Source organism: Panthera tigris, chromosome F2, assembly GCF_018350195.1.
Source record: "Panthera tigris isolate Pti1 chromosome F2, P.tigris_Pti1_mat1.1, whole genome shotgun sequence".
Lineage (NCBI taxonomy): Eukaryota > Metazoa > Chordata > Mammalia > Carnivora > Felidae > Panthera > Panthera tigris.
Window position 1 is genome coordinate 16727882 of NC_056676.1, and position 27811 is coordinate 16755692.

A 27811-nucleotide genomic window follows, 5' to 3' on the forward strand; every position below is an offset into this window, starting at 1 on the left:
TGATCCTGCCCCAAGTGCAGTTAAATAAAAATAAATACGTTTTAATTGAAAAGTTATATGTGCATGCAGTAAAAATTTAAACAGTATAAACTTTATGCCATGAAATAATTCTCCCTTGTATCCCAGTCCCCAGTCCTTTCCCTCCGTGGAACTTGAGACAAATTTTACATGCTCTCCAGAAATTTTCTATGCATAAACAAACATGTACAAGTATGTATTATGCACATGCTCTCTATGTATATATGCACACATGTGGATCCACTTTTTAAAATAAGATTACTATACACATACTTCTATGCCTTGCTTTTTAATAAAAATGTGAAACTGCATTTTTATACCCTTTTTTATATCACCTCATGGAGATGTGTGCTTCATTCTTTTTATGCCTACATTGAAAATACTCCTACAGTTAACTCACAAGTTTCCCTACTTATGAACATTGAAGTCAAACATGGCTTCACAGGAGGAAGTCAAATTTTCACTCTTCACAGATGACATGATACTCTATATGGAAAAACCAAAAGGTTCCACCAAAAAACTCTTAGACCAACCCATGAATTCAGCAAACTCGCAAACTATAGAATCAGTGCACAGTTTAAGGAATCCACTCCTGAAATTATTGTTGCACTATATGCTAACTAACTTGGATGTAAATTTAAAAAATAAATAAATAAAAAGAAAGTAAAATCAATGCACAGAAATTGGTTGCATTTCTATACACCAATACTGAAGCAGAAAGAGAAATCAAGGAATCTATTCTATCCCATTTACAATTGCACCAAAACCCATAAAATACCTAGGAATAAACCTAACCAAAGAGGTGAAAAATCTATACACTGAAAACTATAGAAAAGCTTATGAAATAAATTGAAGAAGACACACAAAAAAATGGAAAAATATTCCATGTTCATGGATTGGGAGAACAAATATTGTTAAAATGTCAATACTACCCAAAGAAATCTACATATTCAATACAATCCCTATCAAAATAGCACCAGCATTCTTCACAGAGCTAGAACAAACAATCCTAAAATCTGTATGGAACCAGAAAAGACCCCAAATAGCCAAAGCAATCTTGAAAAAGAAAACCAAAGTGGGAGCCATCACAACCCTGGACTTTAAGATGTATTACAAATCTGTAATCATCAAGACAGCATGGTACTGGCACAAAAACAGACACTCAGATCAATAGAACAGAATAGAGAACCCAGAAATGGACCCTCAAACGTATGGGCAACTAATCTTTGACAAAGCAGGAAAGAATATACAATGGAATAAAGGCAGTCTCTTTAACAAATGGTGCTGGGAAAACTGGACAGCAACATGCAGAAGAATGAACCTGGACCACTTTCTTACACCATACACAAAAATAAACTCAAAGTGGATGAAAGACCTAAATGTAAGACAGGAAGCCATCAAAATCCCAGAGGAGAAAGCAGGCAAAAACCTCTTTGATCTTGGCCACAGCAACTTCTTACTCAACACGTCTCCAGAGGCAAGGGAAACAAAGGCAAAAATGAACTATTTGGACCTCATCAAAATAAAAAGCTTCTGCACAGCAAAGGAAACAATCAGCAAAACTAAAAGGTAACCGACAGAATGGGAGAAGATATTTGCAAACCACATATCAGATAAAGGGTTAGTATCCAAAATCTATACAGAACTCACCAAACTCCACACCCAAAAAACAAATAATCCAGTGAAGAAATGGGCAGAAGACATGAATAGACACTTCTCTAAAGAAGACATCCAGATGGCCAATAGGCATATGAAAAGATGCTCAACATCACTCATCATCAGGGAAATAGAAATCAAAACCACACTGAGATACCACCTCACACTGGTCAGAGTGGCTAAAATGAACAAATCAGGAGACTATAAATGCTGGAGAGGATGTGGAGAAACGGGAACCCTCTTGCACTGTTGGTGGGAAGGCAAACTGGTGTAGCCGCTCTGGAAAACAGTGTGGACATTCCTCAAAAAATTAAAAATAGATCTACCTTATGACCCAGCAATAGCACTGCTAGGAATTTACCCAAGGGATACATGAGTGCTGATTCATAGGGGCACATGTACCCCAATGTTTACAGCAGCACTTTCAACAATAGCCAAATTATGGAAAGAACCTAAATGTCCATCAACTGATAAATGGATAAGGAAGATGTGGTTTATATATACAATGGGATACTACTTGGCAATGAGAAAGAATGAAATCTGGTGCTCTTAGCCTGTGTGGTAGCTGCCTCCCAGTGCTGCTGCATCATTCCCCACAGGTACTGAGATGTCCCCTTTGTAGTTGGACAGGTCTGAAGGTATTAGTTATTGGTCCAAGCTCAGGGGCAGCAGTGGGGAGGGGAAGGCTCATTTTTGTCTTCACATGTCTGAATACATTGAACTTGAGTGCAACTTGGAGCCACTAGGAGAGCTTTACTTTCCTTTGCCTTTGAAGTAAGCCACAGAACATTAACAGTTGCTACCCTTTATTGAAAGTTATGTGCTTGTGCTTTGAGCAGGATAATTTCATTTAATGTTTGCAATGACCCTGTGCTCTTCCCACCACCCCACTCTCCCATGGAAGGGTAGGGATGACATGGTCACCGTGGGCTTCCAAGGGCAGGGACTGTGAAACATCCTTCTTAAACCACTGTCCTCAGAGCCACCAAGAGCACCCTACATTGCCTTCAAGGTCCCCATGGGCCAGAAACATTCTGTTACACTCATCCCCAATTATGTCCATAAAAACAGCTTACAACATGCATGAATCAATAATTCTACAGGTGTGTGCTGTCTGCTGATTCACCCATGGAACAGGCCTGGGCTTTCCCTTCATTTGGTTTGCTCTTCGTAGCCTAACTAACATGTTGCTGCTCCTCACTTTCCATCTCCTCTGGCACTTTCAGGAAACACTGTCCAGTGGCAAACTTATTGTAAGTCCCTAAATCAATCTTATTTAAAGGAGACTCCTCTGTCCTCTCTTCCTTCATCACTTTCTGGGTTCTTCTCTGGAAGTTCTCTTTGTGGTGACAGCATAAGCAGTTTTCACAGTGTTACTAAGTTAGCTTTGGCCACAGCAAACCTCTTGTCTGAGAGAGGAGGAATCAAGATCAAGAAGACATGTGTCTTATCCAAGTTCACAGTTAGACGCCAAGTCATCCATCTCCCAGTCCAGTGTTTCTGGTGTACCCCACAGATATCAGTTCTGATGGGTGGGGTTCAGTCCAATCCATTGGAGGCAGGCTGAAGAGCAGCATATCTCCAAGGTGAGAGGCAGATATGCAGGCTGTACCAGATGACAAGGGAGGTCAGTAACTCTTTTGCATGGCTGCCTCTATGTACAACCGTTACAAAGATGTAGGTACAGCACGAACAAAGCAAGGTACTGGTAGAACAACTGGGATAGAGTAGTCCTTTTTTATCAACAGAAGCAAATTCCCTTTGGTTTTCATGCTTCACTGGAAGGCCCAGGAAAGATCTGAGACTCTTATCTGTCTGGAATTGCAACAAGTGATTCACTATGGCCCCCATTCCCAATGGAAGTGGCTTTGGCTTGTATTGTGTGTTTATAGAAAATCAGCTGGTAAGTCTGCATGGATTCACCCAGTGAATTCTCCATGACACCTTCGTAGGCCAATAGGCAAGCATTTGGGCTTCATGGGATGACATTTCCAGATCAGAGCCCTGGTCTGGTTCCATCTCATCACCAGTGTTGTTTTGAGTGTGAATTATATGATGGGAGCTGAGAGTAAATGGGCTTGTTTCAGCCAAGGTTCTGAGAACTCTCTATCAGATAAACACTAACACAAGGAAACAATCATTGGTGGTAACAACTCACAAAAGAAAGAAAAATAAAACTGCTTTCAAGATCATCCTACTTTTTATTTTTAAACAAAGAATACATGAATTCCAGGTGTTTTGAGAGCAATAAAGCAATTGTTGAGAAGGCAGCACACTCTAGAGGTGGGTAAAGACTTTGGAAGGTACCCACAGACATGGATGTTCATCCTGGCTGCCAAGACTTCATTGGTGCCCTTGGGCAAATCACCTACTTCACTGCTTGACCTGGGATTCTTGGAACTGGGAGACCTGTGATCCTACCCAGGCTCTGTTAGTAACTATTTGATGTTGACATGTGTTACTTTTTTGAACCTTTGTTTCTTGATTTGTAAAATGAGAATAATAACATTTTCCCTGCCTACCTGTCCCTGTTGTTGTGTACGTTAAATGAACCTATGTGAAAATACTTTGTTAATAATAGTGTGCTCTCCATATTATATTTTCCTGTGATGCAGACATAATGTCTTTTGCTGAAAGTGAAGCAGGAGATTGGTGGAGAATGGTGGAGCATGGTAAAAAGACTAGGGTCTTCTGGGACACAGAGAAGCATGCAGGGCAGGGTTGCAACTGGGTTTGGAGATCATGGATCTGTGATGGCAACATTCACCTCACCAGTGGATGTTCAATTAAATATTGGTTGGGGCAGTAGAAGGAATTAGGGGTATTGACAAAGGAATAGTTACAATGGTGATGCCAGAGTCTAAGTTGAACAGGCAAAGGGTTAAAGAATGGGACATGGCTGATAGATTTGGGGAATTAGGAGGTGTTAGTGAGATGTAAATGCTGTGTGTACAGATGAGCTAGCTGGTGAGGTGGGCAATGATGGGTTTAGGGTGTGAGGCTGGAGTTCAAGGTTTGAGAGCTGGAGGACATCCAGCTATCCTAGTAGGGCAGCGAGCCATGAGGGAAAGGGTGCTGGCTTGGAAAACCACATGGGAACTGAAGGGCCCCAGGTCAGTGACAGGACTTGGGTTAGAGAGAGCTGATTGCCAGAGTCCTGAGAGAATACGAGCGAGGTGTCAGATACAGGAATGGATATGGGGAGGACAGGGAAACTATGGATGGTAGACAGATCAAATGTAAGGGATAGAGTGTCTGGAAGGGCTTGGAGGAGAATGTTGAAGCTATTTCAGGGTAAATGAGAACCAGAAAACAGAATGACCCAGAGGCATGTTTGACTTAAAATTTGATATGAATTATATATAAACCAATCATTTTACACATAGATAATCAAAAGTTGTAGGGGAATCTTGACCTCAATATGCAAATATTTAAAATAAATTTTAATGGGAAACTCCTTTTAACCATTAACATTTTTAAAAATAATAGGCCCAGTGGCATGCTGGAGCCAGTTAGTTAGTACCAGCGGATGGGAGCCACATATTGTTAAATTCTCTGGAATTCTGCAAGCGAGGTGTCATGTTGGTAGCTTGAAATAGGCCTGGGAGGGAATAGTTACACCATGAAAATCTGCAAATACTATGAACTAGGGCTTTTTCTTCCCTGAAAAAATCTGGTTCCATCGTATCACCAGTGTTGTTTCCAGAGTTTGTGAATTATATGACAGGAGCTGAGAGTAAATGGGCTTGTTTCAGCCAATGCTCTGAGAACTCTCTATCAGATGAACACTAACATTTCCCAGCACTTCAGCCTAAATACAAAATCCAAATCTGCCCAACTTTATAGCCCTGTCATTGTGGTTTAATTGTATTACTAACAGAGATATGTCCAAACCCTTGGTACCTGTGATTGTGATCTTATTGGGCAGTAGTCTTTGCAGATGCAATTAAAATGTAAGTTAAGGTACAGTCTACTGGAGTAGGGTGGGCCCTTAATCCAATTTGACCAGTGTCTTTATAAGAAGAGGAGACCCAGATACAGACACACAGAACACCGCATTAAGACACAAATGCAGGGGAGAAGGCCACGGCTATGGGAGCAGAGACTGAGGTACCCTGAGAGTTGCCTGCAATTCCAGAAGCTAAGAGGAAGTTGTGAAACACATTTTCCCTCAGAGCTGCCAAAAGGAAGCAAAAATGCCAAGAATTTGATTTCAGTCAGACTTCTAGCCTCCAGAACTGTGAGAGAGTACATTTCTGTGGTCCTAAGTCACCCCGTTTATACTACCTTTTTACAGCAGTGCTAGGAAACTGATATCTGTTATGCTATCAAGTTTGGACACAAAATGAGTGGAAGTTCCCCAATGTGAACTACAAAGGGAAGGTCCCTGTTCCCTGTGCTCTGGTTCCAGGGAGAGGATCCTCCCCTCCTACGTCCTCCAGCATGTATTTTCTGTACCATCCTCTGGCCCTTCTTGTTAGCTGCCTTGTATTGTGGATTATGCTTTTAAGTATAGACGTGTTGCCTCCTCCTCTTCTAGGTGGTAACCAGAGGTTGTAAATTCAGATGCCTCATGGGTCAAAGTTGCTAAGTGTGATGCCAGGGGAACCATTTCTGGCTGGAATGTGTGTCTGCCTTTAAATAAAAACACCTCACCCTGCTGGTCAAGGAAAACTTGACTAAGACCTGCCATCTGGGGACTTCTGGGATGTGCCTGAGGGAGGGGGAATGTCTCTTGGCCTTTGCCCCCGCCCAGTAGCAGCTGGCTGGCACATATTCACTGTGAATTTGCTGCCTGGATCTCTTACATCTTCTGTCCTGACCCAGCCAACGAGTGGATGGGTCTGAGACCTCAGAAGTTCAACAACTGCCCCAAAGTTTCTGCTTCCAAACAGAAGCTTCAACACAAATTTTTGTCAGGTTATAATGTAAATCCCCCAACTGACTAACTACTTGACACTATTGCAAAACTTCAGCCTCAGAAGAATGCAGTAAAAGGGCGGCGCCCCTCTAGACACGGCCCTACCCTGGTGCTTCCATGAGTGTTTTTCTCACAATTCTTGAAATCTCAGGTGGCTGAGAGAGAGGCATCAGGGATACTGAAAATTGAGGGTGATTTGGGGTGAGGAATATTTTGAAGTTGAAACTCCTGTTTACAGTCCATTTCCTTTTGAACACCAGAGGGCGATACATCTACACTGAATAGCCAGTCTGCCTTGCTTCAGGACTGAAATCCTGGGAACCAAGGATTTTCTTTTTTTAATATGAGAACAAAGGCTGAATTGAATATTTGTTCATTTGACTATTTTTCTTAGGCCTCTGAGAAAGTTACAGAGAAGGCCTTTGAGTCGCTTACAGAATGTTCAAGCCCTGGGACCTGGGGCAGGGAGACCCTCTGAAGGGTTGTTGCAGGGTTGGGCAGGGTTGCTGCTTCCCTTATGGGCAAGCACTTGTCACACTCTCACTCCATCTAGAGATTGTCTAGTTCTGGTCAGTTTTGTGGGAGGGTTTAGACTGTGTCTCAGGTAAGACCAACCTTGTATAGGGACCCAGCATGTCACTTCCAGAGCTATCCTTTTTAAATTGGTTCCATGGGATTGTTCTACTTAGTATCTGGAGGTGAGGCCTGGCCCTAAGAGAATGGAGAAGACTGAGAGAAGGAGATGCTGTGAGGAGGGTGGAGGAAATGCAGAGGTCCTAACAGCTATGACCTAGATGGTAGCAGAGCTCTAGTGATGGTAGCCACTGACCAGTCTTTGTGTCTTTGGTCTTAGACCAGCTCTAACCAACCTCTGATAGTGAGGACATCCAGCAGAATGTTCATGTTTCTGGAGCAACACAGAAAACTCTACAGTGCATTGAAGAGTCTGGAAGGAGCAGGTGTAGAGCAGTTGGGGAGGCTAGGAGGCTTGCCTATGGAAGTGGTGGTAAGGGCCCTGGGAAAGGGTGACTAGGTCAACATGTAGGTGAGGGCTTGGCTTTGGAGCTATGAGGCCTGTTAAGGAGAGCCCAAGTTGGACAGGTGCTCACCTAGGTGGCAGGAGGGAGAAGACCACCAGCATCAATTCTCATCTAACCTTGCATATCTGGAATCCATTCACATGTGTGTGTAGTTGCAGGAAAATCTGCACCCAATTATATGATTCATTCAAAATGGGATCTGTCTACTTTTGCCACCTGGGAGAGGTTGGCTAAGCATTAGCTATTCATCTCTGAGCACCTCCAATGGCACTTAGCAGAGATTAAGACTGCTCTTAGCAATGGTGCGTTGTCTGGTATGTTGTCAACAGCAAAGCACCATTTACCTTACAAGATACAAGGTCCTGTAGACCAAAAGTTGTGCTAATGGGTTGATTGGAATTTAGTAGGCCAGCTGAAAAAGAATACTTTGACAAAATGAGGGAAGAATGTGTATCTAAAGTAGAAGGCACAAGGTAATTGTTATTATTTTGATGAATAAGTGAAATGTACCAGAAAGATCCACTTTGGACACTAGAAATTGGTGCAAGGCCATAATCTGCCTGGTGCAGTGGACCCAGAAGGCAGAGAGGACTGCTCTGCTTCCTCAGGCCTGTGACCAGATAAAAAAAGATTATCTTTGTCATTTACAATTATATTGCTTAATACAGCCTTTTTACTTAATGAGGATATAAAACCACAGAATTTGGAAGCAGAGCACTTAGATTTTACTCGGGTTCCTGCTTCTTACCACTCATCATTGTAGGTATTCATTCTTGGGGGAAGTCACATGACCACACTTAGCCAGTTATCTCTTTCTTAAAATGAACATTGAGTATCAAATAATGTAATGACATGTGAAACACTTAGGCAATTACCAAGTGTGATATAAGTGCAGTTACAAAGTCTCTAGAGGGAGTCCTTGGCAATTCCTTCCTTTTCAAATATTTGTCTGTTACCTGGGTGGGGTGAGGCTTCACTTGAAAGGGGGCTTCATTAGAGTTAAGATAAAGATTTATCTTAAAGTCAATACTATTAAATTACCATCTAAATGCTAAACAAATAGGAATGACAACTATTTTGGTTTCGGTGTACTCTATTGTTTTCATAGGCTGTTTAGCCACATTCAGATGACAATTTGTAGAATGATCACTTATTGGAAACTCTACTGAAAACAACTTTTGCTTCAAGCAAAAGTTTTTGTCTTCTTTTTTAGCTAATTAACTTAACAGACATCTTGGGCTAATGTGAACAGGGAATAATTATTGGTAAAAACAAGGATCAAGAGTCTGCTTACAGACATTTTGTTAAAAAAAATACTTCTGTTGGACCTGAAGCCTCCTTGGTTATTACAGCAATTGTTTACTGTAAGTGACTAGGTTTGTTTGTCCTTTTTTTTTTAATGTTTATTTATTTTTGAGAGAGAGAGGGAGTGGCAGAGAAAGAGAAGGGCAGAGAGAATCCTAAGCAGGCTTGGCACTGTCAGCACAAAGCCCAATGCAGAGCTTGAACTCATGAACCATGGGACCATGACTTGAGCCAAAATTAAGAGTTAGATGCTTAGCCGACTGAGGCACCTAGGCACCCTGACAAGGTGTTTAAATTTCACACCTGTGAAATACATGTTGTGTTTCCTAATCAGGGGACAAGACTTTGTTGATATATATATTTTTTCAGTAACACAGGTCTCAGATTCAGGGCTTTACTTAACCAAATAGATACTGTACTTGATACTGAACTACATACACAGTAAAACCTCATTAATGAATGTGCTTATGGTAGTTCCTTGTTTAAAGTCATTATTCCAACAATTTTTTTTCTTGAGCTTTAACACATACACCATCTAGTTCAGTCACAGATTGATCAGCAAGGGAGTATCGCAGGCAGTAGTCTCCTGCAATTAGACTATAAGCTTCTGAAGCAAAATACTGAAATGAGTTAGAGCTTAGACCACGAAACAGTGAGCTGGTTTCAAAGCCTGGGTCTACTGCTTACTGGTTGGTGACATCGGTCAATTCATTTAACCTCTCCTCTAAAATAATTTCATATTCCTCCTCTGTAAAATAAGGATATGAAAGTACCACCTAATACTTTTGTAGGATTTTAATGAGATAATCTAGTTAACAAGTTAGTTATCATCATCATCATCATCATCACCACCACCACCACCACCACCACCTCTGAATCCCTCACAACCTCCAATATAGTACTCTGCACTGTGTAACAAGGGAGCAATTTCCCTTTGTTGTACAACTGATTCTACCTACTAATGGATTATAGATTTCAGATGAAATCTACCAGGATTGCACATTCAAATTCTTAAAGCACTACCAGTGTACTGTGTTCCAATTTTAGGGGGCAAGAGAGTAACTTCTTAACAGTTGCTCAAACCCTAACCCTAGAAAACAATCATTAGATCTGTATTTATAAAAGTTCCTGGCATAATGTTGGCACACTGTAGACTTTGATAAAAGGTCTGAGAAGTAAAAAGGTTCATATTTCATTACTGTTTTACAGAGAAGACCCAGGCTTATAGCGACTTTCCCAAAGTCTAAGAAATAGGAATATTGTCTTTATTGTCTTTGGATAGTTCTTCCTAAGTTAAATTAGGCAAAGTCAAGTTCTATTTTGTGTTTAATAACACAGATACCATTAGTAAATGTTTTCTTAGGATATCCAGGGAATGGAAAATTCCTCCAGAGAGCTGCTTGGTTGTTTTCCATGTTACTTAACTGAGGAGTCTCTGCCCATAAGATCTGGTGTAGAAGGGAAGTGATGAACAGTGGCTCTCAACCTGAGCAGCTATTTAGAAACACCTAGAGCCCTGAAAATGCCCGAGTGTAGCCCAACTCTGAGATTTTACTTCAAGATAACTCAAGACATTTTGCTTTGGAATAATCTGGTGGGGCCTATGCACCAGAATTCTTCAAGTCTTTCTAAGCTATTTTAGAAAGAGCTTCCATCTAGTTCTTCCTCCATAGTCTCCTATGATTCTATATTCTAATGCTTTCTATGTAGATTATAGATTTAGGCACATTAAAATGCCATGCCCTTTGTAACTTCTGTATAAAAGGGACATTTTTAAATTTTGGACAATTATGAAACATGACAGGAATTAATTTGTTCCTCTAAAACATATATAAACACTTGATTTTACAAAAGAAATTCCAGGATTATTCCATAATTATGTCTGAGATACCACTGGTGTGGTAGCAAACAGCCTCTTTATTTTACATGATCAAGCAATCAACTGTCTTATTCCCTTCTAAATTCACTTAACAGAATGAAGCTTGCCCCAAAGACTCTTCCCCTTGAAATTTACAGAATGAGGGGTGCCTGGGTGGCTCAGTCAGTTGAGTGTCTGACTGGCTCAGGTCATGATCTTGTAGTCCATGAGTTCAAGCCCGGAGTCGGGCTCTGTGCTGACAGCTCAGAGCCTGGAGCCTACTTTGGATTCTGTGTCTCCCTCTCTCTCTGCCCCTCCCCTGCTCAAGCTCTGTCTCTGTCTCTCTCTCAAAAATAAATAAACATTAAAAAAAATGAAATTTACAGAATGATAGCCTGAATTCCATACACATACAACAATACAATGTAGAGAGGCAATAAAAATAGTAACCATAATATTGATAATTCTCCTTTTGTTCATTGTATTGGGCTCTTTCGATTAGGATTTGTTGGGGTATGTGCCCTTGCACATCACATGTTCAAAAATGAGTGATAGTTGCACCTGTAGAGATGTGAAGTTTAAATGAAATACTGTGTACTCTAATTTTTATATTAAATTTTTTTAAATTTTATTTATTTAAGTATTCTCTACATCCAGCATGGGAGTTGAACTCACAACCCCGAGATCAAGAGTTGCATGTTCTTCTGAATGAGCCAGCCAGGTTCCACTCTAATTTTTATGATTGATAGATTATTTTGGTTGAATATCCAAAGTCATCTGGTACCTGCTGCAGATTCTCTGTTGATGTACTAGTCATTTCTTATAATAACACTAACCCCATGTAGTAACAGAGAGAGGTAGGTAAAAGGTCTCTAGGAGCACCTCAGGGAATGGTGAAGACCTCATAAATAGAATACACAGGGAAAAGTGGCATGTAAACTACTCCCTCTTCACCACATACATGGTTCTCTTTCCAATTTTCTACCTTCCAGAGAGACCACTTTTGTCCAGTTGTGGAATATCTTCTAAGCTCTCCTCTTCAACCTTGAATGATTCAATTAGCAATACTTTTACAATACACTTAGTGTATTTTGCATCAAGGAATTATTTGTGTGCTTACCATGAGTTATTTCCTTTTACAAACATTATTTGAAATTCACCACTTCTAGAAAGCCTTCCCTGGTTAAGTGGTATATGATCCCATTAACCTTTGGCTATATTTTTAGATGATATATCAGAAACCATATATGTATAGGTATGTGTTCATATCCTATGTATGAGAGCACATGTCAGCATGTTTCTTTATTTCTCCAATTTAAGCACCCAGAGACAATATGTTCAGTGGAGAATACTCTTCCCACTGCCCAGAATATATTTTGTTTCTACCAGCAACCCCCTCATCTAGTTCTTTTCAGATCTCTGTTTGGTTATTTTTGTTCAGGGAAGGTTTCTTTGACCTCTGTTACACTGGTTTACATGGTCTTGTAACATCTCTCCAAAGTTTCTTGTATATACTTATTTGGATGATCATTTGATTAATATCTGCCTTTCTTGGTAGGCTGTAACTTTGTGACCCACAAACCCCAAGCTTACATTTGATTTTATTTACCCGTGTATTTCTAGTATTTAGCCCAGTGCCTGGATCTAATAGGTGACTAATTGCTAAATGACTAGATGAAATAGAAACTGTGTTTTCTCTATGAAGCACAGTTACAGTTCTACTTCACACAGGAGTTTTGCAATACTTACTTTTAGAACTCATGGCTTAGGCAATACGTTAAAAATTAAAAAGTAATGATTAAGAAGATTTAAGAAGTGGTTAATTATACAAAAATAATGAATTTTACCAAAAATATTAAACTGAATTTGAAACATAAACTGTACTTTTTAAAAACAGTCACCCATAATCTCATAATATTATTATAGCCACTATTTTCATTTCATCAAAGGATGCTGTCCTTAAGCTGATGTGATTTTAGTTTTAAATGTCTTTAGCTTCCCTTTCCCCACCCACTTCTCTGAGTGATGATAGGCTGCTTCCTAAACTCTGGCTGGAAGTCAGGATCTATGGGAAATAGCCTTTTATTCCTTTGTATCTAAAAAATCAATACTATCTAGAGACAAGACTGCTGTCTGAAATGTTCTCACAAAATAACCCTAGGCTGCCTACCTGTTGTGCCAAGCAACACGCTTAAACTCTGCCTTCAGCCTCAGGAACCAGACCCCATTGTCCCAAATTCAGAGTAATACCTGTCTCATTTAAGACTTTTTCAGTCATAGGATCTTAGTCAAAATCGTAAGAATTGTCCTCGTGGTTTGACCTTTTGTTGCATATGAAGTTAGAGCACTTTTAATTAAATATTTTTTAATGTTTATTTATTTTGAGAGAGAGAGAAAGAGCAGGGGAGGGGCAGAGAGAGAGGGAGACACAGAATCCAAAGCAGGTTCCAGACTCTGAGCTGTCAGCACAGAGCCTGATGTGGGGCTTGAACTCAGGAACCATGAGATCATGACCTGAGCTGAAGTCAGATGCCTAACCAACTGAGCTACCCAGGTGCCCCTAGAATATTGTTTTAACAAGAGATTCCTTCATTCTTTTTTTAAAAGTTTATTATTTTTTTTTTTTTAATTTTTTTTTCAACGTTTTTTTTTTTTTAATTTATTTTTGGGACAGAGAGAGACAGAGCATGAACGGGGGAGGGGCAGAGAGAGAGACACAGAACCGGAAACAGGCTCCAGGCTCCGAGCCATCAGCCCAGAGCCTGACGCGGGGCTCGAACTCACAGACCGCGAGATCGTGACCTGGCTGAAGTCGGACGCTTAACCGACTGCGCCACCCAGGCGCCCCTAAAAGTTTATTATTTATTCATTTTAAGAGAGAGAGAGACAGAGAGAGAGAGAGAGAGAGAGAGAGAGAGAGAGAGAGAGAGAGAATGCTCCCATGCACATGGGAGTAGGGCACAGAGAGAGGGAGAGAGAGAATCTCACAAACCATGAGATCATGACCTAAGTCAAAATCAAGAGTCCAAGAGTTGGACACTTAACTAACTGAGCCACTCAGACACCCTAATTCCTTCATTCTTAAAACTACCACATTTACCACTATGGCTCAGTGCCTCTTGACCAAGGCAATTGACCAAGATTCAACTAAAATGTTCAAATATGAAAACAGTTGGATTGATGTAGTGAGCAATTAAAGTCTCCTCCTTATTGATGTTACATGTTCTTTCCAGTATTTCTTAAATTATTGTAGTTGACATACAATGTTATGTTAGTTTCAGATGTAGAATTGACAATTATATACATTATGAAATCGTCATAATACAAGTGTTGTTATCTTCTGTCACCATATGACGTTATTACAATATTATTGACTATATTCCCTATCTATACCTTTCATACTGTGACCTTATTTATTTTACAATTGGAAGTTTGTACCTCTTAATCCCCTTCACCTCTTTCACCCATCTCCCCATCCCCTCCCCTTTGGCAACCATCAGTTTGTTCTTTGTATTTATAAGTCTGTTCCTGTTTTAATTTTGTTTTATTTTTTTAGATTCCACATATAAGTGAAATAATATAGTATTTGTCTTTGTCTGACTTATTTCACTTAGCATAATACCCTTTAGGTCCATCTATGTTGTCATGAATGACAAGATTTCATCATTTTTTATGGCTGAGTAATATTCCTCGTGTGTGTGTGTGTGTGTGTGTGTGTGTGTGTGTGTGTGTGTGTTCTTTATCCATTCATCTATTGATGAATACTTAGGTTGCTTCCATATTTTGGCTACTGTAAATAATGCTACAGTAAACATGAGGTGCATCTTTTTGAATTAGTGTTTTAATTTTTTCTGAGTAAATACAGAAGTAGAATTACTGAATGGTATGGTATTTCTGTTTTTAATTTTTTGAGGAAACTGTAATGTTTTCCATAGTGGCTGTAACCAATTTAAATCCTCACCAACAATGCACAAAGGTTCCCTTCTCTCTATATCCTCATCAACACTATTTATTTCTGCATATTCTCTTAACTGGAAGTTCTGAGGGAAACCTGGAGGCAGTTCCATAGCAGCATTTGGTTGAGCCAAGCACCAGTTACCTAATGATCAACAGTAAATGTAGCATATATTTTGGTATCAGTTGGTGCTTTGTAATGGCAGCCTTTACTATCATGCATGTTTTATTTTCTCTTTGTTATGTTTTCCAGAGGGATAACCAATTGGCTGATGAAGTAACAAATGAAAAGTAATCTAACTCCACTGACCCGCTTAACCCTGGATGAGAACAATGGAAAGGAGTAGCCTTTTGCTTTGAAACAGTGGAACAGGTATGGAATAGCTCCTTTCATTGTTGCCTTCCTTTATTTCTTTGCACATCTATTTCCAGACCAGTTAAAAACAGCAAGTTGTTCCTGTTTTGAGAACACAGAATCGGAGTTATAGGAACAGGTACTGTGGGTTATTTCTAACATTTCCAAGTGGTCCCATCTTCAAGTCGCTGTTTATATAAGAATCAATGTGATTAAGAGATAATTATTTTTCTATAATGAGTAATTATACTAGGGAGAATTATTACTTTTAAACATAGGCTTAGTTAGCATTTTGGATATGTGTTTAGCTTTAAGATACAATGTTATTTGAATAAGGAAATTTTACTTCACTAAATAGATTTCAATGGAGGAATCACAAAAATAATAAGAAAATGGCAAAGTATGTTGGTTTCACCAATGACAGCCATTGAAAGTGTTTTTGCTGCATTTAATGATCTAATTTTCCTTGCCCACCATCATTTTCTCAGTCTTGAAGGAACGCTTTCAAGAAAGGTATAGCTTGATTTTTTCCAATTTTCAGAATTGACATAATAGATATAGATGAAGCATCTTTTGCTTTGAAAAGAATATTTTATGTCAACATGAAAATTTTAAAACAGCATTTGTAAAACTCCTGGAATTAGAATCTTTGAAATAAGTATTTATATTGAATTGTATACCCATCATCATCGGAGTGCTGAACCTTCTTTCAATTATATCTGTTATCAAAAGACAGATGAGCTATATGTGACTGAATAGTGGTCAGTGCTTTAAGAAATTATGATATTAATGGAATTGTAATGTACCAAAAAGTAATTTAAGTTCAGAAGATTAAATATCATGTACTGGATGATCAAAATTAAATTACTTAATAATTTTGCATGACAACATTTTTTTCTACATTGGATGGCTAATAGATGAGGGACTATGAATAAATAATAAAGACCTGAATTTTACATTGGAGTATTAGAATTCAAAAGGCTACAAAAAAAGAATTCATAAATATTATATTTTACATAAGGAATTTAAAAAAGGTATGGCTCCATTATTTAGTTTAAGGTTATTTAAGGAGAGTTTTTAGATGTTTTGACTATCACTCTGTAGTTAGTATGTTCTCAGGGCATATATCTATATTTATACATTTTGATACAACTAAGTTTTTCACTGAATTACACTGTTGCATTTGAAACTAGATGTCATCTACATCAATAATGTATGAAGTCTGGTTTCTATATCAGCATAGAGACAGGAAAGGAGCCATGTTGTTGCTATTTGATGTACAGAAGGCAAGTTTGCAGTTTTTTGGTCCCTTTGTGTTATAGTCTGTAGAGTCGGCTAACAACTCACCACAGTGACCAACTATTGACCAACTATCTTTTTCTTGTGTTACAGTACCGATGTAAAAGCGCTTTTTTTTTAGTACTTTAATCAACAAACTTCATCTGTTTGAAAGGAAATCTTTTGGGAATAGGGCAAAGAAGGTGAAACATAATAATTTCCAAACTCTTTACAACAACCCACTCTGAATATTGTTCAATCCATACCATAAAGCAAGTCAGCTACTGGATTTTATTTAGTAGGAATAGATTACAGTGTTATTGGATTTCTAAAAAAGAAAAAAACATGATTTGAAAGAAATACATAAACCAAAGTAATAGCAAGTTTTCCTGGTGAGTTTCTATGTATGAAATTGAGAGATAGAATCTGCCTTCCTTTTTTCCATTAGGAAGAGGAATGTGTATAGAAGGATAGATCCTAGGCTGTTTCCATGACTATTCTCTGGAAAGGATTAAGGGTAGCCCCCAACTGACCCCATCTCTCTTTTCTATACCTGGGATAAGTTTGAAGGGAGTAGTCTTAGAAAAAAAAAGTCCCAGTCACAATGTCAGAATGTCCTACCTCCTCTTTCAGCCCCCAAACCCAGAAGTCTTCTTTTCTGTTGATTTATGCAAATAATGGTCAAGAAAGGCAATGGCTACCACGTCTATGCAGATCCAAGGTTAGGCTTACATGCGAGAGCTATAATAGAAATATATGCTAAGTTCTACAGAAATAAGTGGTAGTATTATTATCAGCTCAGATTTCATCTTTTCTGCGAAGTTCTCCCTAACATTCTCATTCAAGTTAACCACTCATTTTTGATTTAGTTACCCAACAGACATTTATCACACACCTAATATATCCCAGGGACAATGTTGGGCCTCTGTTGGCAGAAAACAGAATCCCTGTCTTCCAGAAAATTCCTTCATCTATCCTCAGTACTTGTTCAACCTCTAAACAGTAGTTTCATTATTGGCTTACAGTTTTGTATCTCATGTTAGTCTGAAATCTCCCCAAAGACTTGGCCTGCATTGCAGGCTTTGACTAAACAATTGAACTTCTGCTGTGAGTATTACCATAACCTGTTTAAAAGATTATCTTCCGTAACCTGTAAATCCTTTTCCTGGATTAGTGACAGCAAGACCCAAGTAGGAAGGAATCAAAGCTGGTCATGCAGCATGATACTCACAACTGTGGAAATTGTGCATGTTTTGTTAAAATTGATTTTAGGACCATCTGTTGATTTATGGGAGCCATGGCATCTGAGAGATGGGTGAAGAGTGAATACATTTTTTCCCTCAAATTGAAACTATTTCTTTGGAATGCTGAATACAAAGATAAATAGATAAAACAAAAATAACTATTTGTCTTATTTTTATTTCTTCTTAGTGTTCCTGAATAGCTCTCCACAAACTTTCTTTATGAAAGGGTCTTAAGATAGATTTATCACTGCTCCTTTTATCTGTACTAGTAATGTTTACACAATATATATAAATGAATCTGTTAGAATATCTTAGTATATTATTGTTATTTCCCCCAAAGTATTAATTCCCAAGTATCAGGAAGCCACATTCACTTTAAAGGATGAGTAGGTGCAATAATTTAAGATTAGCCTCCTTTGGAAGTGCTTGGGGAAGCCCTGGTGGTGTTTAATTGAGAGAGTACATGACACTTAGGAATTTTGGTTAACAGTGACCAAAACCTAGTTAAAATATGCTCAAAAGAAAAAACGTGTGTAAAGTTGGGTATGGGGAGGAATTTTATTGGTTCCATCTGAGGAAGAGTTGATTGACAACCTGTGGGAGTGGAAGAGTTGCAAGTGCACCCTGAAACAACTAGAACCACGGGATTGAACTCTACTGGCTCTATCTCCCCATCTTCCAGCCACTGCTCCTCTTCTTCAAATCAGTTTCAATTTCTCTCATTTCAGGCCAGCCAACAATACCTAAATTTTACATTTTACTGATTTTACCATCTGTGAGATTGTCCTATATATAAAAAAATGCTAGGGGAGGACTCTGATTGGTCTGCCTTGGTACCCACTCTTGGTCTACTCAACTGAGATCAGGTAAGACTGAGGCAAGTGTCAGGAAAGGCATATGTTGCAATGGGGACCTAAGCATTCCTCAGAGAAAGGACAACTAGTACACTAATAAGTAAAGTCTGCTACAATGATCTATGGCCCAAATTTCCCAAAAAGCATTTGTTAAGTTGGCTTAGATGATCTCTAACTCCATATCTTACAGTCCTAAAATTTCAATCATTAGTTGATATATTCTTAGTTTGTGACTCTGGGGATCTTGCTAACCAGTGACATCTTAAAATCTCAGAGAGACAAGTAGGATGACTGTGGCCCTACTCCTTGTCCACAAAGCCACACAGAAATCCCTACCTTCCAAACCCACTCATTTGTGGCATTTAGTATGACTTGTAGAAGCCTACTGGTTGCCTTCATTCCTGGCAACCACAGGTGTATGAATGGTGCAGAGCATCAGTATCCTGAGCATATCTCTGTGTGGTGGCAGTAGGACAGAGGAGACAGAGAAGGAAGTAGGGAGGGTGTCAGTTACTCAGGCAATTCTTCCTTCAATTGTGAATAATCAGCTGGTCTGTGGTTGCAGGATAGGGCTGACCTGTCAGCCTGGAATACAGAGATGAATGGCATACCCCAAGTCTTGAATTGCTTACTCCCTAGGAAGTTGTAATGGGTAGACAAGAAAGGTAAACTAGCACAGCAATGAAAATAAGTGCTATAATTTACTGAATGGCTGCTAGTCAGTATGAGCATCAGTTAGATTTTGTTTTGTAGCTCGCAAAGTAAGGATTCCTTTTCCTCTTGGTGAAGGTCCTTGGGTGAACCAGGAATTTGGGACGAGGCTCCTTCTGGCCTCTAGGGACACTCTTTTCACAGGTTGCTAATTGAGGAAGAACAATGAGCTGTGCCACAAAACAAGCATTTATCCTTGGTGCCTCTAGGCAAGATTTTTGCCTCGGTCTTCCTTTTTTTTTTTTTTAAAGTTTATTTTTTTGAGAGAGAGCGCAAGTGGGGTAGGGGCATTCACTCTTACAGCACTTGCTGTACAAGTCCCAACGCCAAGAAATGGACAATGATTTTCAAGGAACTTCTAGTCAGGGGAGCTTACAATCTAAGTAGCTTTTATTTTCCTTATTTTGTTTTTGGGGCAAAATTTAACATTTACTTTTTGAACTGTTTTTAAGGGTACTATTTAGTGACATCAAGTACAATCACAGTGTTTTCTAATCATCACTACTATTTCCAGAACTTCTTCATCATCCCAAACAGAAACTCTATGCCCATTAAATACTAATTCCCCATGTCCCCCAGCCCCTAATAACCTTTATTCTACTTTGTGTCTCTATAAATTTACTTATTCAAGATATCTCATATATGAGGAATTATACAATATTTGTCCTTTTGTAACTGATTTAGTTCACTTAGTATAACGTTTTCAAGGTTCATCTGTGCTGTGGCATGTGTCAAGATTCCATTTCTTTTTATGGCTGAATAATATTCCATTTTGTGTATGTACCATATTTTCATTCACCTGTTGATGGACATTTGGATTGTCTCTACCTTTTGGCTATTATGAACAATGGTTTATGTCTTTGTTTCTTAATATATGAATACACTGAATTATTACAGCAACTCCATGATTTTAGGCACATTCCTATCTCCAGTTTACAGATAGGGAAGGTCATGCAGCTGGTCATGGCCAGGCCAAATCGACTACAGTGCACTCTCAGAATTACATACTGGGCTGCTTTTAATAAAAGTAGTTATCTTTTTCTATCCTGTGATGTGGGCTTTATTATCCTTTTATAAATGAAGGTTTAGAGAGATTAAGTGGTGGATACAGGTAATGCCTCCAGGTATGCTTGCTTCTCTTCACCTTCCCTAGAGCCAAAGCACGGCAGGTAGATGGCTCCTTGGGTCAGATAGCCCAGCCCCTTCTTTATAAACCATAGGGAAAGGATCTATCTCAAGTGCAAAACCCATGAGCACTGTGGGGTCTTTGGCATCCATAGCTGCAGAGAAGTTCTAACCTGGCACTCAGATGATTTTTTCCCCCTGATATTTATAAAAGTTGTCTTTTATTGTAAAATGGAAGATTATTTCCATTGCCTAGCCAAATCGGGAAAACATACATAAAAGGAGCTATGCAAATTCTGGCAAACAAAAAAATCTACATATGCCTGACCTGTGAGGATTCATTTTCAACAATTCTGAACTAGTTGGGTATTTAGATTACATTTCTAACCATGTGGACAAAGCCATATTCCATTTGCATGGCTGCCTATAACCTTTAACACCCTGACTTGAAGCTCCACTTTTGGCTCTCCTAACCCTTTTCTCCTCTTCTTTTGTGGCTGGCACAAAAATGTATTTCAGATTGTCATTTTACAAAAGGTTAAAAATAAACTATCTTTTCTTTAGAGAGTGGGATCCAGTATGCATAACCTTCATGGCTATTTCCCCTCTTTGTTTTGCAGCCTGAGAAAATGGCATGTAACATACCTAACCAAAGACAGCGGACTATGTCTACATCTGGAGAAGCTCTATATGAAGTTCTTGGTCTGCAAAAGGGAGCATCAAATGAAGAAATAAAGAAAACTTACAGGTACAGAGGAAGTTCAGTGATGACATTTCTTATACTACTAGTGATAGTTATTTTGTGATAGGCATGTACTCCCAATTAAAGACATAAGCTTCTTGCCAAAACCAAGTCATCGGTGTTTTGAACCTGATGTTCCCTGTTCTACAAAATAGGCAGTTAGGAATAGACAAGTGTGACACTGACTTTTAAAAAGAATGCTCTCATGATTTGGGGCCTTAGGAAACAGAAGCCTGTGTTCTAGGCCTGCAGTGTCAGAGAGAGAGAGAGGTCACGGAGAATGACCAGGAGTTTTAACTTAACCCAAATGATAGACCATCATGGAATCTGGTAGAGGAATTTTAAAAAAGCTGGAGTGGGGGGAGCAGGGAGGGAGGCTTGTCACTATTCCTGTATTATACAGTATACTTTTCAAGTCTTCAATTTTGATTTTTCATACCTGATCTTGTTCCAAGTTAGCTATTTTTGGGAAAAACTCAAATATGTTTTTCTTTAAAGCTCCAAGGAATAAAAAAAAAAGTGTTGATTACAAAATAGTTTACTTACAGCACAAAATTTGGAAATTACTCAAAATGAAGACAATAACATTTATCCATAATTCTATCTCTAGCAGTAATTATTGATATTTTGTTTTTTTTCTCGTTTGTTTTTTTTTTTTTTTTGTCTAGAAAAAATCAGATTGGATTCATTGATACTCTCTATCTTTTCCAAGGTTCTATCATGAAAATATCTTGGTATTATTAAATATTGATTTTTTTAATGACCACAGCCTATGGCTATTCTGTAATTATTTTATGAGATATTTTTTGAAGTTTAAGTTCTTTTAATTTTCCCCATACTTAATATCCCTGTACGCAAATCATGATGCCTATTTCCAAGTATTTCATTATTTTCTTATTGAGGAATAAAGATCTGCCTTTAGAGAGAAAAAAAATAAATGAAAATATAAAAGAAAGTTTCTCTTGATTTGACTTTGAATTAGGTTTTTAAAACTTATTGTACTTTATTTGACATATTGCAGTTTAGAATTTTTAAGTAGGCAAATTTCCTTTATGGATTTTGTTTTATTTGTCATGTTTAAAAAGCCACTCTCAATTACAATAAAAATACTAACCCATGTCTTATTCCAGTACATTTATAACATTTTTATATTAAATCTTTGACCCATTTGGAGTTTATTTTGATGTAAGTAATGAAGGTAGGAGTCTAGATTTATTTTTTCGCAAATCACTAGCCCACCAATATTTATTGATTTCACTGTTTTTACCTACTGATGGGAAATTCTTTGGCTTTGGATTGGAACCTTCACCATGTGCTAAACTGTGGTACCTGAAATGCCTTCAAGAAGCATGTGCTGGAGAATAAATGACAGAGGTGAAATTGCCATTTGTATCCAAATAGTTACATGAAAATGGTCAAGGAGTTTAATCAAAGTCAATATCAATCTTCTAGTTTACATTTCACTTAGGGTGCTGGAGACAGTAAGTCTTCACTGTTTCACTGCTCCCCAGAGTTATTTAGGAGTGTGCCTAGGAGCTGCTCAGCCTCCTGTGGGTGGAAACCCATAGCTGAGAGTTACTAAACTTGACCCTTAAGGCTTCAGGCTGAGACACCATGCTGGAGGTGGGGGCTTGGAATCAAAGCAATTGCACGGCAAGCTTACTACCTCTAAAGATGCTTCCCAAAATGAGAAAAAAAGTGATATCTAACTACCTTGTAAACTTTAAAACCCACTTTACTTTACAAATGTGACTTTTAATTGCCTCAATTAATTTTGTAAGCTAAAATTTCAGGTCATATCCTAATTAAGGCACTAATTATGCTGAGTTGTTTGCAAGTTTAATAATTACAACCTAAAGTCTTTTCATGTAATCAGTGTCTTGCTATTAATTTTGTTTTAATGTCATACAAATATCATTTTTTTCAGCTGATTAAGGTGATAGTATGCTGCCAAAAGCATCTACTTCTATCTAAATTACACATTTGTATTCTGCAAGTTATTCAAAATGTATGAGCAGGCTGAAAATCCACTGAGAACATTATTCTTACACTTAGAGATCGGGATCAAAGCAGTCACAATACAGTGAAATTAAAAGTCAGTGAAAGTTGGGGCGTCTGGGTGGCTCAGTCGGTTAAGGGTCCGACTTCAGCTCAGGTCACGATCTCGCGGTCCGTGAGTTTGAGCCCTGCGTCGGGCTCTGGGCTGATGGCTCAGAGCCTGGAGCCTGCTTCCAATTCTGTGTCTCCCTCTCTCTCTGCCCCTCCCCCGTTCATGCTCTGTCTCTCTCTGTCTCAAAAATAAATAAACATTAAAAAAATTTTTAAAAAGTCAGTGAAAGTTAATAAAATGACAAATTATTGAATCCATACACTGCTTGACCACTGTTGCAATTCTTGGTTGTGCCCCTGAAAGCAAATCTGAATTAGAAGATTTCCTTCTTCTTTTACATTTTATTTTTGACTAGATAATATATTCATCTGATTAAAATGAAAATATGCAAGCACATATACAAAAAAGAGTTTCTCTCCTGCCTCATATTCTCCAGATTCCCTCCTCAGGGAAGGCAATTTTTGTGTACCTGTCTAGAGAGATTTTAGGCCTATATAAGCTTACATAGAGACCTTCTGATCTGAGCAAAATGATGTAGACTTGTTTGTCTCTGCTTCTTCTTGCCAACCATGACTAAAAGCTTTGGAAATAACATAAGAGACAACTAAAAGGTAGAAGGAGGAAGATGAATTAGTTAGGGACCAGAGGACCAAGGGAACAACACAGTAGCATGGCATTCAAGAGAAAGTAACCCAGACCCAGCCTTTCCTGACACCAAATCTAGCAAGAGAAGGCGGCCAAATAGCTTTATGCTTCCTCCAAACTGAGTAAGAGTCCTGCCAATAATTCTAGCCTAGAGGAAATAGCAAGGGGAACCAACTAAATGTTCCCCTAACAATAACCCACAAAAGAACTTTCCCACCAGGCAGAGACTCCCCTCTCCCAACCCAGAGACTCCACTTGACAGGGGACATTAGCAAGCAGGTTCCTGCCACAACAAGCACCCAGTCCCAAAAGTGCTTCTTGTCTCTGCAGGCTGGAGATTCCCTTCCTCCACCTAAAGGCACCAGACCACTCATCTCGGAAAGCTCCTTCACTTTCTCAACTAGTACCAACAAGTACCAGTGGGGGTCCCAGAGGCAGGAGAGAAACCAAGAAGACCAACATAGTACTATCAAGTCTCTGAAAATTAGACTATCATTGGAACCACAGCCCATAAAAAGTAGGCTATAACCAATATGTTAAATCTAAACAGAGTAACGGTCTGTTAAAATAAAAAATTTAAGTAGGACCCAGAGTCTCCTCACTTAATAGCCAAAATGTCCAGATACAATTAAAATCATTTATCATACAAAAAAATAAAACAAGAAAATCTCAACATGAATAAGAAAAGATAATCCTCTGATTCCCACACTGAGATGAACCAGAGATTAGAATTATCTGACAAGTAGCCATCATAAGAAAAATTCAACAAGCAATTACAAATGCTCTTGAAACAAGTGAAAAGGGAAAATTTCGGAAAAGAGGTAGGAATTGTAAAAAAGAACCAATGAAAATTATAGCACTGAAAAATAATAGAAATAATAAAAACGACTGATGAGTTCAATAGCAGAGTGCAGCTTACAGAGGGTAGAATCAGTGAAGTTGAGGACAGATCCATAGAATTTACCCAATCTGAACAACAGAGAGAAAATAAACCAAAAACAAACAAGCAGGGCCTCAGGAACCTGTGAGACCATAACAAAAGATCCAACATTTGTAACATTGGTGTCCTAGAAGAAGAGAAAGATAATGGGACTGAAAGAATATTCAAAGACATAATGACTGAAAATTTCCCAAATACAACAAAACATATAAATCCACAGATCAAGCACCTAAGTGAATTAGAAATAGGATGAATTCAAAGAAATCCATGCCCAGACACATCGTAATTACACTTCTGAAAACTAAAGACAAAGAAAATATCTTGAAAGCAGCCAGAAAGAAACAACACATTACCTATAGGGGGATGCCAATTCAAAAGACAACAGATTTCTCATCTGAAATAACAGAGGCCAGAAGAAGTGATACACTGTTTTTCAAGTGCTGAAAGAAAATTACTGTAAACTGCAAATTCTGTATTTGATGAAACTATACTGCAGGAATTAAGGGGAAATAAAGACATTCTCACATGAAGGAAAACTAAAAGAATTTGTCACTTAGCCAGATTTACTCTTCAAGAATGGCTAAAGGACATATTACAAAAGAAATAATAAAGGGAGAAATCTTGCATCATTAGGAAGTAAGAAAGAGCAATGGAAAGGCAGAAATGTAGGTAAATACAATATACTATCTCCAGAAATTTTCTAAATTATATATGACAATTGGCACAAAAATTATAACACTATCTGATACTCAAGACAATGATATTTAAAAGTGGGGAGGATGTGGAAACCTAAATGAAGTTTCTGCACTTCACTCAAATTGGAAAACATTGATATCAGTAGAATGTGATGAGTTGTATATATATATATTCAACCACTAAGAAAACTATACAAAGTAATACGCTTCAAAACACTATAATAAGGCTCTTCAGCTCTGGGAGATTTCAGGGAGGTTCTAGCCACCAGATTTCCAAGGATGCCCTGATGTACCCAGACTCCCAGCCCTGAATAGTAGACTGTGGTGGCTCAAGATGCATCCCTATCGTAGCCCTAAAACAAAGCTACCTGATTGTGTTCTCTTTGGTAACTTGAATGAGGTAAATATAGTTCACCATTCTACTGCTGCTCAGCAAGCACTTCAGGTATGTAATTAGATCCTTCTTTTTTTGGTACTGACTGACACATAAAAATCCTTCACTCCAAATCCAGTAGATTGTTGATCTACACATACTGTTACCCAGTTATAATGAAGCCAGGAAGGCTGATGAGCATGTAGCTACATGCATGCATGCTACAGAGCATGTAGCATGTAGTATGTCTAGACTCTCTTAGATTCTTATTGACTTCGTAACAACAAGTCTAGTTCATTATTCAACAAATATTTATTGAGCACTGTTTTAGGCACTGAGAAAAGTGCAGTGAAAAAAGATGAAATCCTTACATTCTTGAAGCCTATATTCTGGGCTGGGGGAGTAGGGAGGCCTAAAAATAGCTAAATAAACTATACAGCCTATTAGATATTGGCAAGTACTATGGAGAAAAGCAAAGCAGGTAGTATTGATTTTAACACTAAAATCCCTCTGTTGCAGTGCATTTTAAGTATAAAGTAGCAGTTAAGAATGTAGGGTATGAAGTCAGAAAGACCTGGATTCAAACCCTTTCTCTTAACCTCATTTTATTCGTAAGTAAAATGCAGATAACAGTACTGACCTCAGAGGGTTGTTAGGTTTGAATGAGGTGATATATGTAAAGTGTTTAGCCAAGTTTTGGGACACAGTTACTGGGCGTCACAAAAAAATACATAAGGCATCAGAGAAAAAGGCCTATAGAATGGCATTCTTCAAAGTTAGCTGGGGTATGAATACAAGGAGACTCTCCAAGGAATATGTGTGTGTGTGTGTGTGTACACGTGTGCACGCTTCCAAGTGTATGTGTAAGAGTGTGTGCATGTGTGTATGTGCATATGGGTGACTGTGTTTAGATTCTGTGACATTTAAATTCTAGTGAATACATTTAAAAGAGTGTTAACAACTATTTTATTTTAACATGTTAATGTCTGTAATATGCTGAAAATTACACCTTTGCATCTGTTTTATCTTACAAAAAATTTAGATGCCAAGTTAAAAATGTTGAAGGGACAATTTCTCAAAATTACTTTAAGGAACACATAAGCAAAAAATTAGAACCTAATTGAGAGAGAGAGAGAGAAAGAGAAAGAAACCTAAACATCATACCCAAAATGATTACAAGGAGCCATTTAGGTAAATTTGGGAGAGAGGCCTGAGGGCCTTCCCTGAGGCCCTTTGTAGGTCCGATGTTGTTCAATCAGAGCATAAAACCCTCACAGGTTGTGAAATTCACTCTTCTTTTCTCCCTCTCACATTCCATGAATTCCCTGAGGTCAGGCATTATGTCTTGTCTTCCACTGCACTTTTATTAGTTCTAGCTAATATTTACCAAATTCAAAAATGGTTTGGTCAACAAAATGATTTTGCCTGTGGTATATGTGTCTCTTTAATTATATTCTCAGCTTCTTCAGGACCATTTCTCAAGGGTTTTGTCACCTAGATGAACGGGGAATCATTCACTGACCCAGTAAAGAGAGGGACAGCTCACCAAAGAAAGACCATAGTTTCAGATTGGGACACGGTGCATTTTTTTTATGGCTATAAGACCTTCAGGTAAAATGTAGTTAGGGGATAAAAAGGGAAAACTCTGAGAAAATAGAGCCAGTTATGTAATATAGAGAATGTGAGTCTTGAGTATTCAAAATCTCATATGCAGCTTAAATGTTAGTTTTTATTTACACTGATGTGTGCATTTTTGTAACAAGGTTAAGTTACAAGATTAAGTAACAAGTTAAAAATGTTGAAAGGACAATTTCTCAAAATTATTTTAAGAATAGATTAATATGCCCAAAAAGGAAGCCACCTGGTTCTTCTAGTGTTTTGGGGACAAGAGCCTAGCAAAGTGCTGGCCTACTAGATGAGAAATCAGACAAAAATCTAGCCCTTCCTTAGCCCCTCAGAATACCACAAAATCAGAGTGAGCTAGTTT

At 38.4% G+C, this 27811-nt stretch overlaps 1 protein-coding gene across 6 annotated transcripts in view; it reads left to right on the forward strand.

The window, feature by feature from the left end:
* DNAJC5B (DnaJ heat shock protein family (Hsp40) member C5 beta) overlaps positions 1–27811 on the forward strand; it is a 97795-nt gene that overhangs the window by 7278 nt on the left and 62706 nt on the right. For 5 of the 6 annotated variants that reach the window (XR_006212805.1, XR_006212806.1, XR_006212804.1 and 2 more), the window contains 2 exons: positions 15006–15125; positions 20940–21067. Coding sequence is in view for 3 of the 6 variants with exons in the window: in XM_007085016.2 (XP_007085078.1) it covers positions 20949–21067 (119 nt within the window). In the remaining 3 variants the exon portion in view is untranslated. Of the gene's footprint in view, positions 1–15005; positions 15126–18357; positions 18496–20939; positions 21068–27811 lie in introns of all 6 variants that reach the window. The other variant, XM_042972727.1, reaches the window with a different exon arrangement.